The sequence below is a fragment of the Diadema antillarum genome, unplaced genomic scaffold (assembly GCF_040938485.1).
Source record: "Diadema antillarum isolate AM-2024a unplaced genomic scaffold, OU_Dant_1.0 seq00001061_RagTag, whole genome shotgun sequence".
In the NCBI taxonomy this organism is placed as follows: domain Eukaryota; kingdom Metazoa; phylum Echinodermata; class Echinoidea; order Diadematoida; family Diadematidae; genus Diadema; species Diadema antillarum.
In genome coordinates, this window is record NW_027271888.1 from 155,943 (window position 1) to 174,115 (window position 18,173).

At 41.4% G+C, this 18,173-nt stretch overlaps 1 protein-coding gene across 1 annotated transcript in view; it reads right to left on the reverse strand.

The window, feature by feature from the left end:
• Window positions 1-14,230: 14,230 nt before the first annotated feature.
• LOC139743257 (actin-related protein 8-like) overlaps window positions 14,231-18,173 on the reverse strand; it is a gene marked incomplete at its 5' end in the record, with an annotated part of 38,524 nt that continues 34,581 nt past the window's right edge. The window contains one exon of the mRNA XM_071653754.1: window positions 14,231-15,900. Within this exon, the coding sequence (XP_071509855.1) occupies window positions 15,757-15,900 (144 nt within the window). The remainder of the gene's footprint in view (window positions 15,901-18,173) is intronic.

Consider the following 18,173-nt stretch of genomic DNA (forward strand, 5'->3'; position numbering starts at 1 on the left):
CCTAGACTGTGATCCAAGCTGCAAGATGGCTTCAAACGAAGGTAAGACGATGAACTGTTACATTTTCTGAAAAAACTATTTTTTTTTCCGTATCTTTTGTATAGAAATTTTAAGCTGAAAAAAGCATAATTTCAGGCTAAAATTTGAGGTGTCTTTGAAGGCTTATAGCTCGAAACTAACCCCCTCAGAACTTAAAAAGAACCGTGTTTTTGAGTAGTTTGAAATGTCCGCTTTCGATTGCCATCAAACTTGTGGCCAATGCAGATGGCGGTTGGAAGCGCTAAAGACAATATTGAAGCCATGTCAAGTTTTTCGAGATCAATTTGTAATCGTTTGAAGGGCAAAATGCGCCCTCTCTGGCGGAACAGCGAAATGTACGTAGTCCCACAAATAGTAATTTACGGGGTTTAGGGTGGTATTTTGCCTGATTGTATCAGTTCTCAACGAAAAAGGTTCTCTGTTTGAACAGTTGACAACTTTTTTCTTTAAAAATGACTTTTAATGTAAATATCTAGATAATGATGATGGTGTATTGTGACTGCGAGCAATGAGGAATGGACTGTGTGAGAGCAAATGAACAAAAAAAGAAAGAATTTTAGAATTTATAAGAATCATAATGCTACTCGCTAGAAAGGAAGGGGGGTTATATAGCCCCCAATTCATGCTTTCGTAGATCAGATCTATTATACAGAACCAGTTCTACGGGGGGGGGGGGGGGGGGGGGGGGCCTTTGGGGGCTTACAGCCCCCCCCAAAAAAAATAATAATAATAATAAAATAAATAAATAATAACTTTTTAGAATCTAGATCTATTTTTTATTTTTTTTTCTATACCATGAAACACAAAACATATGTCTTAATTTGGTTCTGATTAATATCAAATGGTAATTGGATCTGATAGCTTAAATAAAGGGTTTCCTGACCATGTGCATGTAGATCTACTCATTAATAAAAAAAGATTTTTTTTTTTTTTTTTTTTGCTGCTTATTCCTCAGTCACAGTCATAGTCACTTTATGTTGACTTGCGTCCACCGATTCCTTAGTTGTTTGCATACATTGGTATCCACCATGAATATTCGCAAGTAGACGCAACACCGGACGAAGAGCAATATGTGACTGGGGCTGGGCATAACCTTTTCTTTTTACTCCTTTCAATATCAAAGAACCAGGTTCTACAGTGCTGACTAATGGTCAGATATTGGATCGACTTCAATCAAAGAATCAAGCTCAAGCAGCAAGATATGTCAAGAGTTTGTATCCTGGTAATGACGCATCTCTTACTAGTTTCGAGAAGTCAATCGGGGAGATTAAATCTACAAGAAAGAAATTACTCAAAGACACCAAAAGAGGTTCAGTAACTGAAAAATTAAACAACTTCTTGGCTAGTGAATTTTCTCCCCCTAAGTGTATGCCAAACTTGAAGAAGTCGAAGACATCTGAAATTTGTCCAGCACATTCTGTCTGTGTGTTTGAAGCTGAGGCAAAACAAGTTGCCCGAGAGAGTGCTGAGAAGACGGTGGATCTGGCGTCAAGGGATACTGCCCTAGCTTCAAAGGAAATGGCCTGGGAGAAGGAGGTAGCAAGAAATGAGAAGCTAAGAAGAGCTGTAAAAAGATCAAGAGATTGTGAAGTACACCAGAGGAAAAAAAAAACAAGAAACTGGAAGAGAAAATCAACTATGATGAATGTGGGGATCAAATCTGCCAACTTGAAGAGGAGGTCAAGGCGCTCAAAGAAGAACTTCTAGAATTGAAGGAGAGCAGTAAAGATCTTGAAAGGAAAATTCAGGCAATGGAACAGGATGATGTAATAGAGACGTATGATCATGGTAACAGATGTTTTAACACAGCGTTGACCAACTGCGTTTATGATCTACTTGATAACCATGTTGGTGTAGCCAGAGTCTCAGCAGTTATCAAATCTGTAAATTCACCATCTCACCGGCAAAGAGTGCTCAAGGTTACCATCAAAAACAACCGTTGAGAACATGAGTGTTCAGAGGTTGTGTGTAGCGCAAGATCAACTCTCAGCTGAACTATCAAGTGAGCGGGACACTACCTTGTCCACCGATGAGACCTCAAAATTTGGAGAAAAAGTAATGGGTTACCATGCCTCTACATCAGACAACAGGTACTTCGTTCTAGGTCTGCGAATCATCGCAATGAAGTCTGCTGCCAACACGCTGAAGACTTCAAGGAGCTCCTTCAGGATATTGACGATGCCTGTAATCAAGCAAGTTCTGGAGGAAAAGAGATTCTGAGCAACATCCGGAAAACAATGTCTGATCGCACAGCTACCGAACTAAAGTGGCATGAGCTCCTTAGGAAGTACAGGATCAGTGTTCTTCCACCAATCATGGAAAACTGGGAGGCCATGAGCGAGGATGAAAGAGAGCCGCTTGGAAACATCACCTCATTCTTCTGCGGACTCCATAGCCTCGTGCAATATGCTGAGACGTGTGAGAAGGCTCTTGACAGTGTCGAGAAGGAGTTGACTGAAGGCAAAGGTGGGGGTGCCAAGGTTAAAGGGTTGGCTTTCCAGTCAGAGGGTTGCGGCGTGCTCCGGTTGATGAAAGGATGCAGCAAGGCATTTGCTCGAGGTGGCAGCGAAAAGGCAGGCGTACATGGCCATTTCAAGCTGTTTGCTCAAGAATTCCTGAAGAGCAATGGGTTGCGTACCCTTCCCCTAGTACCTTTTAAAGGTAATAGATTCAACATATTGTTTTTCAATGCAGGATTCGTCTACTTCCTTCAGGATCACATGCAGAGATTTATTGCTGGTTTCGGCGCTACAAACAAGCTCCTTAAATGTGTGCAAGCCGACCTGGCGGAGCCATTCTATGTGGCAGGCTGTAGGGCACTTGGTCTTATCAGCAAGCTCATCACTGCTCCACTCTGGAGGTGCCTAGAAGACAAAGCTGTCCATATCTTGGACCTTCCAGAAGTCTACAAGAAGATGGAAGATGCGCTCAAGAGGGGCTCAGAACATCCTCAAGCATTCATTATGCAAATTGAAGCTAATTAAACATGCATTAATTTGCATATTCAATCTTATCGTTAAAAAACGTACTTTCAAAGTGTAGAGCAATTCAAAAGCTTTAATATGAATGGTCATGAGATACACCTTTTATAATCATCTCCATATTCTCATTTTTGTGAAAACCATAATAATTTTTGGTGAAAAATATGCAAATTATGGCTCATTTAATATGCATTAATTTGCATATTTAAGATTAACATTAAAGGACAAGTTCACCTTCATAAACATAAGGATTGAGAGAATGCAACAACATTAGTAGAACACATCAGTGAAAGTTTGAGGAAAATTGGACAATCGATGCAAAAGTTACGAATTTTTAAAATTTTTGTGTTGGAACCGCTGGATGAGGAGACTACTACAGCTTGTGAGTCATATGCATACAACAGTATAAAGAAAATGTAAAGAAAATTCAACATATTTTCACTTTTTTCGCATAATAAAAGAGCACTTGACTTGCCTCTTTCTAAAGGCAGGGGGAATGATATTACCCATAACATTTGTCGGCAACGAGTCGGGGGAATGCTTACTTTTTTCAAAAGATGAAATTTTGTGAAATTCTCTTTATATTTTCCTTATATTGTTGTACGCATGTGACATATAAGTTATTCACACACTGCAGTAGTCTTCTCATCCAGCGGTTACTGCACAAAAACTTTAAAAATTCATAACTTTTGAACGGATTGTCCGATTTCCCTCAAACTTTCAATGATGTGTTCTACTAATATTGCTACATTCTCTCAATCCTTATGTTTATGAAGGTGAACTTGTCCTTTTTAAAAAAACATACTCTTCACGTGTAGAGCAAGTCATGAGCTTCAAAATGAATGGTCACAAGATACCTTTTTTCTAAAAATAAAAAAAAATAATGCGGCATCGCTACTTATGGGAAAGCAACGCCAAAGGCACAGTGAGAAATATCAATGATCTCCAGCATCAGCTTTCTGAAGTGTTTGCTGGCTTTGGCAAACTCACCAACTACAAGGTTCATGTTCATGTAGATCCAGATACAGTGTATGGCCCCTATCGCCCAGCCAGCCTGGCAGATACCATTTCACCTCCGTGAAAAGGTAGACAAAACACTCCAAGAGCTCATAGACCTATAGACATCATTGAGCCCGTGTCAGGCCTGATATTGTGGGCCAGCGCGCTTGTCGTTGTTCCCAAGCCAAATGGGGACATCAGAGTACGTGTGAACACGAGGAAAGCCAACCATGCGGAGATACGAGAGCAACACATTATCCCCACCTTGGACGAGACCCTCACTGCTCTCAATGTTTTCGCCATACATGTATTCTCCAAACTATACTTAGTAATGGGGATATCACCAAATCGAGCTCGAGGAGAACTCTTGAGATTTCACGTTGATGCATCGTGGTGTCATGCAGTACAAGCTAGGCTGATTTTCGGTCTCTAACGGCGAAGGAGACATACACTGTATCAGTACGCCACAAGGATAGCACTGCAAGGACTAGAAGGGCCTGTGCAAGCTGCAAGAAATTGTGTAAAGACTCAGTGTAGAAAAGCATATTATTGGTCTTATGTGAACACACTGCATAACTCTGGTGACAACACACATAAGTTTTGGGGTTTTATTCGTGGCCATAATAGCTCACTTCCTCCTCCGAAGTTTAATCATAATGATGGGACCAATGTACAACAGAGAGATATTGCTACTGCATTTACAGTACAGTTTGCACTTCAGCTAAGTGTCTAATCACACTGTACGTGCCTTTGCTTGATGAACATCCAATTTGTATGGTACCTATAATCTGATTTATCTCCTATATCTGTTTCTGTCTGTAAAGGGTATTCAGCTCTTCTTAAGTTGCAGAAAAATAAGTCTCCAGGGCCCAAATTCATACAAGAACAATGATTTCATCATCATTGCATTACACCATACTGGCCTGAGACTTAACTGGCCTTGTCAAATGCTTTATGAAATGTCTAAGGCTAAAAAAAAAAAAAAAAAAACAGAACAAAATCAAAACAATGTACCAGTGAGGGTCACTGGGTAAAGTTGGTAGATAGAACATGTTAATTCTCTTCTGTATATCATTAAAAGGTCATTTAATATTACCTTGAGTAATAGTTTTCTATATCAATATTTGTTTACAAAGAATATACTTGTAAGTTCTGAAAATACTTTGTTTCACACTAGTAAAGGAATTATCTTGCAAGCATTTCTAATTCAAATCATGGCAATTGTAAACCAGTGAATTTATATCATAAAATATCATCTTTGAGAATGTGAATCTAATCTAATTTGAATTCTGTACTCGACAATGTTTGTTTGTCATTATTGGTAAATCTCCAAACTGTTCATGAATGTGTCTATCAGCACTGGTGGTCAATTTCTATTGGATTTATCTCTTACTTTTTAATACATACAACATTGCTTGATGTGAACAGTGAAAAAGAAATATGCAAGAGTGAGTGTGGTATAGCGCCATCTATGTTGATAAAAAGAGAGGAAGCAACTTTATACTCTGTCTACAGAGTGATTTTGTGGGGTGAACTGTTACTAAAGAAAGAGTGAGACACCACAAATAGCAATGAGGAATGAGAATACTTGGACACTACATGCTAAGAATGTGGAACATCAAATTGAAAACTAGAAATATCACTTAAGGTGATTAATACCCCCGCCCCGTGACGACAGTCTTACCCAAGGAATGATCTTTCCTTGATCTTCTGCCATTTAAATGCCGTTACCATGGCAACGCAGCTTCCGACACGTCCGAAAAATATGTCTTGCACATCTTCCCACCAAGACTATTGTGTGTGCCACATTTCATAAGCTTTTGTCAAAAAAACTGAGGAAGTAGTTCAATCCACAAGATCTTTCCTTGATCTTCCGCCATAAATATGCCGTTACCATGGCAACGCAGCTTCTGACACGTCCAAAAAATATGTCTTGCACATCTTCCCACCAAGACCAATGTGTGTGCCACATTTCATGAGCTTCAGTCGAATACAGAGGAAGTAGTTCAATCCGCAAGATCTTTCCTTGATCTTCTGCCATTTATATGCCGTTACCATGGCAACGCAGCTTCCGACACGTCCGAAAAATATGTCTTCCACATCTTCCCACCAAGATCAAGGTGTGTGCCACATTTCATAAGCTTTGGTCAAAAAACTGAGGAAGTAGTTAAATCCGCAAGATCTTTCCTTGATCTTCTGCCATTAATATGCCGTTACCATGGCAACGTACTTTCGGGTACTGTCAAAAAATGCGTCTTGCACATCTACAACCAAAGGCACACATCTGTACCAAGTTTCATGGAAATTGGGCAAAAACTGAGGAAGTAGTTTGCAACACAAAATTTTCCATCATTTTGGCTCATAATATGTGAGCTGTTACCATGGCAACATACTTTTTGTCACTGTCAAGAAATGTGTCATGCTGACCTATATCCTAAGACAAACATTCAATATGAATTCCATGAGAATTGGAAGAACACTGATGAAGCAGTTTTGCCATGAAGCATTTTGCCTTATATTTTACCAATAACATGCCGTTACCATGGCAACGCACTTTTTGCCACTGCGGAAATATGTGTCTTGCACATTAACATATTCAGATGAACATCTGTACCTAATTTCATAAAAATTGATCAAAAACTGTGGGAGAAGTTCGCGACGCAAGATTTGTACCCATTTTTGCCCATAATATGCCGTTACCATGGCAACGTACTTTTGGGTACTGTCAAAAAATACGTCTTGCACATCTACAACCCAAGGCACACATCTGTGCCAAGTTTTATGGGAATCGGTTGAAAACTGAGGAAGTAGTTCGCGACGCAAGATTTGCAACGGACCGACCGCCCGACCGCCCGACCGCCTGACCGACCGCCCGACCGACCGACCGTCCGCTGATTCCTATATACCCCCTTCAAACTTCGTTTGGCGGGGGTATAATAAGTGATATTGCTCCTGGACTGCAGGTAAGATAAAACAATTGGCAGTCTAGGGTTAGGAAACATGGACTATGTTAATATGTGGTCCCACATAATGAGTTTCTATAAAACATAGAATTTTTCACTGTTATTCCAGATACATCATGACTGGAAACTTTTATAAATAGGTGTCGCCGAACCAGTGCACCCTGGCCGACTTCTACAATCTATGGAGCTTTCATGCTCTATTCCTTGGCGATCATGACACTGTCATGGAGTGGATGAAGGCGAACAATATCATCGCATCGAGGATGGCCTGTGAGGTCTGCGGCTCGGAGTGCGTCTGGATGAAATGAGAGAACAAGCTTCAAGGTTTCACGTGGCCATGTCGGCGAAAAGGGCAAGTGAAACACGGGGAGTACAGCGTCTTGAGGTACTCCGTCTTCGAACATACCCACTTCCTCGTCCAAGACACTACGGAGTTCGTCAGGACATTTCTCCTACAGGGATCACTAAAGGGGTGTTCCATCCAGGCAGGGATGGATTACAAGAAGACTTCAGTCGACTGAGCTAACTTCATCCGCGATCCTTTCAAAAAGTGCATTCACGATCTGTACAACAGGGAGGAACAAGTCCTGCTCCGTGACTGGAGATAAGATAAAACAATTAGCAGTCTAGGGTTAGGGAATATGGACTGTGTTAATGTGTAGTCCCACATAATGAGTTTCTATCTCAGAACACAGAATTTTTCTACTGTTATTCCAGATGCATCATAGCCAGGAATTTTTACAAACGCGTGTCGCCGAACTAGTGCACCCTGGCCGACTTCTACAATCCATGGAGCTTTCATGCTCTATTCCTCGCCGATCATGACACTGTCATGGAGTGGACGAAGGCAAACCACAGCATAGCATCGAGGATGGCCTGCGAGGTCTGCGGTTAGAGTGCATGTGGATGAAATGAGAGAACAAGCTTCACGGTTTCACGTGGCCATATCGGCGGATGGGGCAAGGGAACCACAGGGAGTACAGCGTCTTGAGGTATTCCTTCTTCGAACATACCCACGTCCTTGTCCAAGACATAATGGAGTTCACCAGGACATTTCTCCTCCAGGGATCACTGAAGGGTTGTTCCATCCAGGCAGGGATGGATTACAAGAAGACTTCAGTCGACTGAGCTAACTTCGTCCGTGATCCTTTCAAAAAGTGCGTTGATGATCTGTACAACAGGGAGGAACCAGTCCTGCTCCGTGGCGTAGTCGAGATCGACGAGGCCCTCTTAGAGTGTCGTTGCAAATATCACAGGGGGACGGTATGAAAGGTGTCAAGATCTGGGTAGTTGGGCTCAACAAGCGAGAGAAAAACAAGCTCGTCTTGTACCCCGGTCGACGACCAACTAATGAGACACTTATCAGCATCATCTGTCGCCACATTGTCCCTGACACAACAATATACACCAACGGGTGGAGCAGATACGGCCAGCTGAACAAGTTGGGCTACCGGCACTTCTCGGAGATCCACAAGGACCAATGCAAGGCCATCTTCCAAAAAGGAGGAAACCATGGGAGGTGATTACGAACACCATTAAGGGGGGGGCGGGGGGGGGGGGGGCTGGAAGCACACCAAAGAAAACTTTCGTCGCATCAACGAGACAAAGCTGTCCAACTTCAAAGAAAAATGAGGAAACCATGGGAGGTAATTACGAACACTATTAAGGGAGGGGGGGGGGGGGGCTGGAAGCACGCCAAAGAAAACTTTCGTCGCATCAACGAGACAAAGCTGTCCAACTTCGAAGAAAAATGAGGAAACCAGGAGAGGAAGGAGGTGATTACGAACACCATTGAGGGGGGCTGGAAGCACGCCAAAGAACACTTTTGACAGATCAACGGGACGAAGCTGTCCAACTTTGAAGCCCATAAGGCCGAAATCATACGGAGAAACCATGTGAGAGGCCAGAACATATTCGATGCCTTCTTCTGGGACCTTCTGGGGAAATACTTCCCACTCACAGCCCCTAGGCAATTGAAAACCAGGCAACCCCTCTTGGATATGTGGTCAACCTGCAATGCAGACACTTCTATCCAAAGATTGAGTGACACAGAGCTGGGCAATGACGATAAAGGCAACGTTAGTGGAGAACAATCTCCTCAAACATCGACCCCGAAGTAGAAAACTGCTGCTGCCAGTGTCAGGCCAAACAAGTCAAGGCCCCACAAGAACAGAAAGCGGAGGGCTTACAAGAAAGTCTGCCACCTGACAGGCTTTCATCACGTGAAAGCCCCCACACTAGTAGCTGGACAATGACGATGACCACCTTTTCTACTGAGCGAAAAAACACTCAAGTATGCGGTGATGCAAGGTAACATGCCATTAATGCGGTGAGCCCGGAAGTCCTATATTTTTAAGTCACAGATCTGGTCGCATGCGCACTGCCTTATGGGAAGATGAACAATGAAGATAGTACCAACCAGACCTGGAGACAACATGTTTCTTTTAGCGTTATTGATCTCAGCTGCTCAGATATCGGCATTGACAAGTCATGAATTGAGTGTCCCTCCACCTCGACAAGGAGAAGAGGTGGCTGAATGCTGCGAGAGATTTGACGACTTGAAGTTGAAGAAACGTGCCAGCGGAGGAGGAGGAGGAACATTACTGCTATGGTAATCAGCCTCCTCTACGTATCATCCCGCATCGTGGACATTGACGCATCTCTAATCACAACCTACCACACGGGAACGGACACGGAACTTTCGGATGTCCAGGGCTACTGTACATTAAATCTCCTGTGTGCCAGTCTCCCAGAGGAGCTCTCGGAGCTTGTTCAGACAAATATTCGGAAGCCCATCCCACTGGAAAAGCGGGTTGCAGTGGCACTTTGGAGACTCGCTACCCCGTGTGAATTTCGCACAATCGGCCATCTGTTCGGGATTGGTTGATCCACAGCTTGCAAAATTGTGCATGAAGTAGTTGCGGCTATCATTTCTGGTGTATATCCCAACTATGTGAAATGGCCAACAGGTGAGTAATCAAGTCCAACCAAGATTTGTTAAAGACAGTTTGAGAGGTGTAGGTCAGTAGATCTAGACTCAACATACTCAAGAAGTTTGAAATATGTACTCAGTAAAGTAGACCACCTGCGACCAGCCCATCTTTACATGCTTTGCTTTCAAGCTTTATAAGCCATTTAATGTTTTACCTATATATGATATCATAGTTTACGTTCAACAAGACTAAAATGCACTGGGTACCTTTTGAATGGATTTAAAAATTTGGTTCAGTGTACATCAGATAGATATTCTTGTACATACAAGTATGTATGTAATTTACATAAATCAAGATTAAAATCATGCAAAATGTAATTATACTTCAGTCAGCCTAAAATGAAATGTGAGTCACAGATGAATGATACATTTCATCACTGTTACAGTTCAGTACGGAATAAATGAACATGAAAAATGCGAAGTCACCCGAGTTTGATATGTATAACGAGTACAGTTATTTCATTTTTGGTCTCACACAATCAATTTCCTTACAAATACATGTTAAACAACTTCCTTTCATATATTTCACAATTAAGGGATCACTAGACAACCATTTTGGCACAAAATAAAAAAAAAAAACCCAAATCAAACAAATAAAAATTGCGTATTTGCATATTAATTAACCTGAATCAAAAAATTATGGCAAATTTTGTGAAATTTACTATGCATTCTTGTAGATTATGTCATAAACTACGTAGGTGCATTCTGAATTTGGTGACAATCGGACATTCCATGGCCGGGATCTTGAGGGCATCATGGCCCATCACTCCCTCCCCCACAGTAACTTTAAGTCAACATATGGGGGGGGGGGGGTGAAATGGACATAGTGAAGAATGGCCTTCATACAGGAGAAACTGGGGGAACACTTCATTTTCACCAACATCAGAGATGATAAGAAAAGTCTAAGCACTGATCAGTCTCATAGGAGAGATGTATATTCAAACTCTGCAGCACTTGGCACCGCAACCACTGGTCACTGCAAGAAAAAGATTTCACTATCACAAACGGGATCAGCTGCAAGACAAAATCCAACGATATCTATGTCACAGAGCTGGCAGCGGCAACTCGTTTATTGATTAATTTAGGGCTGTACCTGGAGGAAGCAGTCCATGACCTGTTTCGTGTGTGGATTAAGACAAGAAGCCACTCAAGACAGTCATTAGCTAAAACAAAGTCAACTTCTTTGACGGCAGTGGTAACGGTCGTTACTATGGAGTTGGCAGGACAGGATGACGAGGGGAGGAGGTGGAAGCTGGTCAAATGTGCGTCAAATGAGAAACCCACAATGAGTTCCTGTTATGGGCTTCAGTTGTGGGAAAAAGCCACCACAGGCCAAAAAACAAAAACAACAAACATCAAACAAACAAACAAAAAAATTCAATTTTTATTGGGAAGGTCGGGTGTGGAACATGTGGGAAACGTGGCAACTTGTAGAGAAAGCATGCTGCAGTAAACAAAAACAAAAAGCAATTTGCAAAAGGGCAAACATTTTGGATCCTTCAGCCTTAACCCTAAAAAGACTGGGCTATTTTGGTACATGTAGCTCGAAAGACTGGGGGGGGGGCCTCAAGGGCCCCCCCCCCTAAGATCTCGGCCGTGGATCGCGCGATCGCCGCGGAACTTTGCACAATGGTAGTGTGCGAAGTAATCTACAAGATCGTGTTTTTAAATTTTAGAAAATAGTCTTCTTTTATTTTATTTTGATTAATCATGATAATTTATGCGAGAAATCAGAATCTTTCATCTAAATCAGTAAATAAAGCTCCAAAAGTGCTCATTTTTGGTATAATTATTCTTTATGGCATTCTTAGCAAATGTACTTGAAAAAAAAATTCGGTATCAAAATTAATTTCTTATTTATTTTATTGTTTCATGAATTTCTTATGTATTTCTTTGTTTTTTTGACCTTTTGTTTTTGTTGTTTTTTGTAACAAAATTTGTCACAGACACTTTTTGAAGCATAATACTCCTAAAACAAACTAACTTTAGCCATTGAGAGTAAAAATAAGCATATTTATATGAACCATGTGAAAAAACTCAATTTGCATTGACTTTGTACACAAAATCACATTTTTTAGCCATTTTTGGCCTCACGTGCATGTACAAAAAGTCATGTGACTTCAGAACCGTACCCCCAGGCGTCACAAATTTGGTGTCAAAATGTGCGGGAAACTCAAAAGAAAAAAGTCATGGAGCATCGCGGCGAGAGCATTGCGTGTCGCAGAGTAATCATGCGAAATGTCGAGGGGGGGCCTCTGAGGCCCCCCCCCCAGTGCAGTTAGGGTTAAGTGGATCAATTCCTACAAAGCATCCCCAATGTACAGGGCATTTTAGACAGAATGAGCATCACTGTCACTGGTAAATCAACAGAAAATCACAAGGAGAACTTGGTGAGTGTGGAAGAGTGTGATCCATGTGCAAACTTGACAAAGTGTGGAATCATCATAGAGGAGGTTGCATATTGTGATCACAAAATCAACAGAAATGGCCTATGCAAGCCAGAAAATAAGATCCAAATCAGTGATGGGAACAGAAAGACCCACTGCTACTTTTGAATTGAGGTCATTCTAGGGGCAAGTCAACTACTACCATCAGTTCCTATCGAATCTCGCAACACTGTTACTGTGATTTACCCCCAGAATGCACTCCTCTCAAAGATGGTAAATGAAAGTGGAACAATTCATGTTGAAAAGGCCTTTCAAAATGCAAACAAGCAAAAAAAACAAAAACAAAAACAAACAAAAACAAACAAACAAACAAACAAACAAATAAACAAAAACAATGTCATAGCACCTTAGCAAGATCTTGTGCCCTGCAATCCAGAACTACCTGTCATTTGCCACTGGTGAAACATTCTAGCACATGCCTTCCACACTTAGACTGCCTTCCCAGGGTACTAGTGAAGACTCAGATGAACAAAATTGGCCATTTTCATCACCCCATCAAATCACCCCCATTTTGAAACAGCTGCACTGGCTCCCTATCCAATCACGCATAGTCTTTAAGATACCATTACTGATTTACCAGTGCCTGCATTCATGGCATCAGAATATCTTAACGAGTCCTTGGTACGCTCCCTCTTGGAATGTACGCTCCTTCTCGGAATCTAGATAGATTAGCTCAGAAAAATCACCTCCAATGTCCTGTCGCTACAGCCAAGTTTTATGGTGAGTGATCTTTTGCTTGTGCCGCACCTACACTGTGGAACACTATTCCATGCTATATGTGGGAAGCTTCCACAATGTTAAAATTCGAGACCCTTCTCAAAAACATTTCTGTTAAAGAAGTCTTTTGAATGAGTTTTGGTCTGGCAACCTGCAACATGTATGGTATATACAGTACATTTCCATTTCCATTTTCAACCCTCTCCCTTGCAGCGCACAAAGACACTACAGTAGTGAGTGTGCTACAAGTACAAGCAGTGTAGTATTATGATATATATCATCATTCTTATTATTATTGATAGCTCCCTCGTGGCCAAAACGACCATGGTTAAAAACACCAATGAGCCTTCTACATATTTACTCTCAATGTTCCAGCCAAATAGTGTAAAAATTTTTTTTTTCTAAAAAAGTATGTAATGCAGGAAATTAAGTCAGTTTCACATGCTTGTAGGGATTCTTAATTTGCATGAGCTCACAAATGTGCATCACACACACAAATATTACATTTGTATGACTTCATTCCAATGCACAGGAAATTAATTTCGATAACGATTTCCTTTTTTTTTTTTTCAAGTACAATGTTAGGAATGCTATGAGGAACATTTACATTAAAAAAAAATCAAGATATTAGGACCTTTATATCTGATTAAGAGCAAAACACGATTACATACATACATCAGCATTTATTAATCAAAATCAAAATCAAAATATACAAAATGAAAATTTCAATTTTTAGTGGCTTGGTAGATGATGTGATAGGTACTGTATGATTTTTGTGGCAATTGCACGATCAAGTGCCGAAATCTTTATCAATAATATATACCTATATTGGACACATTCTTTACCAGATATTCAATGCTAAACAGACACTCCGTTTAGCATTCATCCTGCCAAAGAACCAAATTTCATGAGATCTATGACAAGAATGTCATCATGGGTGCTGCACCACATATCAGCAGTCATGGATACACTGCATACATGTATATGGGGAGCATTTAACAATAATGTAAGATGCATTGCTTGACTATGCATCACTTGACTACACATCACATAGTCCATACTCAGCATGCTGAGCCTGGCCCAGTCCCTTGGCCAAATTTTGCTCACATCAATCCCTGCTTCCTAGTGGACGACAATCACATTTGTGGCAAAAATGAATAATTGAAAACTATCATTGACGAATACATGCAGTCTGAGCCTTGTGATGTGGCAGCCATGACATCATACTGTAGTTCACAAAGCGAACAAATGCCTCAATTTCTTTTGAGAAGGACACTTGGTAAATATTAGGACAAAGGTATCACTTTCTAGTCATCCCACTTAAAAGACAAAACATGGGTTAGAAAGAGCTCAAAATTCATCTTCCACTATTTTGAATCCCTTGCAATATATCAAAAGGGTCTACAAAGAAACATGTTAGGCTGATGCAATATGCCAGGATAATCAAACGGGGTTAATTTACAGACATGGGTGATATGTCTACATGTATATAGAGTCATTTTGGATACATGTAAGTGCAAGGTTTAACAATAGAAACAAAGCAAATGTTATAATACTCTATTTTTTCTGTGGAAAACTAGAGAGAAATTTTGATCGCATTCTGTCACAGTGATATCCAGTGATGCACACCTTTATTACCAACACTACCATCCCTCAGTGGCTTGTTGCTTATTACAGTAATTTACACTGAAATGAACATGCACATTACGTACCTAGTGGGACAGACCACAAATAACTGCATAGAGATGAGCATGGGGCTCACTCAGTACACATTGATAAAAGTTTGCCATTTTCTAACATGCTAAATTTCTCAAATTGCACAGGCATCCGTGCACATATCCTCTGGCACCTAAACGAGAAAAATTATGCCCCAGGTTTGAATCATGCGTATGTGTAAACAACCATGATAAATTGCCTGTTGCTGACATATGTATATAATTATGAGGATTAGTCTTAACTAGCAATTGAGGCACAAAAAACAGAAGATGGACATGCTACCCGCTGGTGCAGATTGCAAAGCACTCAATTCTTGTGTGACCCAGAGTGTCTTCTTACTTTTTATTGTTAAAACAAACGGTGAAACACGTGGATTGTCAAATTTGTAGAAGGGTGGCTGCACTGAAACTTGGGCAGATGTGTAGGAACACACAGGAGCACTCCTTCAAGCAGTCCCAGCTCCCCTAGCTTCGTTGCTAATATGCACGACATGTGTGCGTGTGGTAAGCATGTATCACTGCATATTTTGAACACAACATGCTCTTTCAGGCCTCTGATGCACCTCTCAGCCTAGAAAAGAGATACTTTTGCAAAAATTGCAACCACTGGGGTAACGCCTGAAAATGCCTATTAAGTGGATTGCAAATGGCTTGAGGCAGTTGTCACCAAATAGAGCCATTATCTTCGCATTCCAGGTGATGGAAACCCCCTCTTTTGTTTGCGAGCCCATACGTGCAATGCACTGAGCTGAGGAAAAACAATAAATAACACCTTCAAGGTATTCCAGAACTGAAGGGCAGCTGCACTGAAAATGGCTCACGGACAAGTCTTTCTGCCTGCCTGCAACCATTATGAGTGCCTCCTTGAGAAGGCAGACGGGGCCAGGCGGTGCAGAACCCCCCTCACCAGACGAAGGGAGACCGCTCCCGCAGTAGCTTGAGCCCTTCTTCCCTCCACTCGTCCCTGCTGATCCACAGCTCCTGGGTGGTGTCCAGACACGCCAGCACTGCCCCGCCTTTCCAGCACGTCATGCGTGGGTCCTGGTCCTGCACGATCATAGAGGCAGAACAAGATTTACATCAAGATTGTCAATTTACATCAAGATTGTTAATTTACAGATCAACAGTTGCAATCTTAACAAATTTAATTTGTAGAGGGAGACAAACTGAAGAAACTCACACCTGAAGATTTACATCGCATCACATGCATGCATGTGAGTAGAAATTCCCACGTCACAATCACACGTACATTGTACACATGCAGTCAATTTTGGTACAGAGAATTAACCCTATCTTAACTGGGGGGGGGGGGGGGGGGGGGGGGGAGGGAGGGGGCATATCGCCCCCCTAAACATTTCACGTGATGATTCCACAACACGCAAAGATTATGACTGCCATTTCATTATTTTTTCTTTGAAGTTTCCCGCATATTATGAGACCAAATGTCTGCGACATGCGGGTACATCGTTCTTAAGTTACGCAATGTTTTGTACATGCATGTCATCCCGAAAACAGCTCAAATTTGTGATATTGTGTGCAAATCCAATGCAAATTGTATTTTCTTGTTAAATTAATATGAATTAGATTATTTCAACTTTTGATCATTGAAGTTAATTAATTCTAATGTAGCCAAGCTCGAAAAAGTATCTGCAACAAAGAAACAATTGGCAAAAAACAATAAAATACAAAAGGTCAAAAAAAAACAATAGCATACATAAGAAGTTAACAAAACAATAAGAAACAAAAAAATTATTGTGCTATTTCTTTGCAAGAAATCTGTTCTATAGGTGTCTTGAGGAATTCTGCCATAAAAATTACACTGTAGCAATCCTTGAAGCCTTTTTAACGGAGTTACAGGCAAAAATAGGATTTCGTGCATAAAATTTGCATAATCAAAAATCTTTTTCGATTGTATAACCATGAAATCTTGTACTTGACACCCAGCTCTATCTTAAGGCAAAATTTTGCAGCGATCACACCATCAACTGCCAAGATCTTAAGGCAGGGGGTCAAATTGACCCCTACCCAGTAAAAACTTGGTCTCAAATAGCTCAGTTAGAATAGGGTTAAATGACAGTTGGGGAAATGTTCTTTATAACAAGGCCCATGCAAGAAAAAAAAAAAAAGAAGAACAAATGATCGATATCAATCAAAGTATCAGGCCTTGAAATAGGATTTTGGAGGGGCAAGGCCATTTAGAAAAGGGCAATTTTTCCAAGAGGCCAGCCATTAAAGGGCACCAAGGCCACATTGGAAAGGGCATGTTGGGTGTTTATACGTGATGTGAATGCCCCATAGAGCTGTATGCTATCGACCGTGCTGCTACACACCAGCAGCGCACGCATGCATAAGATCTCTCCGCAGTAGACGACGTTAGGCCATACGCAATACGATGTAGGTTCTGTAATACAGTACGTTCTCAACGCATACGCCGTGCTCGCTTTGGAGCACTTCCGGCGCCATTTTGCTTTGAGCATGCGGGCATGAATGCAGAGCGAGAGAGATGGCAATGCTCTCAGCCGTCCGACAGGCCTGGCATTTTTTAGCATGGCTTGCGACCACTTGCTCCGGCCCGCCGCTGCCTAGCTAGTAACTCTATGGCCGCTGCGCTGCGGAGGCAGTCGGGACGGTAAAAGCCGGTCGGGCGTACATGTACGTACACGTCGTCTCGTATCTCGGAAAGATACTTTGAGTTTGAATCAGATATATTGGGACGCGAGTGAACTGAAGGTATGATATTTGAGATCAGGAAAGTTGTTCAAGCTTATTAAAGTGTAGACTTTGAGAAAGGGCATATTATACGTCATAAATAATAACTTTCATTCTAAAAGGGCACCACGGCCACAAGAAAAAGGGCACATTTTTTTTGGCCGTAACTTTGATCAAGGAAAAAAAGGCATTGCGGCCAACGAGAGGGGCACTGACGGCCATGGCCGTCGGTGGCCGTCGGTTAATTCGAGGCCTGAAGTATAACTGAAGAAGTGGTGTTTTAAAGCCTACTAATTTTTTTTTCACAGCACATGCCTTTCAAATCTTCTAAAAATGCAGCAGCATAGCATTTGCTAAATATTCCTTTATAAATACTTCAGCTAATATTTTCAAAGCAGTTCCTGCATTTGCAGGGGACATCAAGCAAAGATAAAGTAAATTGTCTGTTGGAACATTGCGCCTCCTGCACAACAACAAATATACACTGGAACCTTCAGGATATAAATCTAGTGACAAACAGGATCAACTGGTTTTAAAGTCCTTCTTAATTTTCTGGTTTTCTCAGGCATATCCAAATGTCATGGGTGAACAAAGGCAGACAACATGCATTT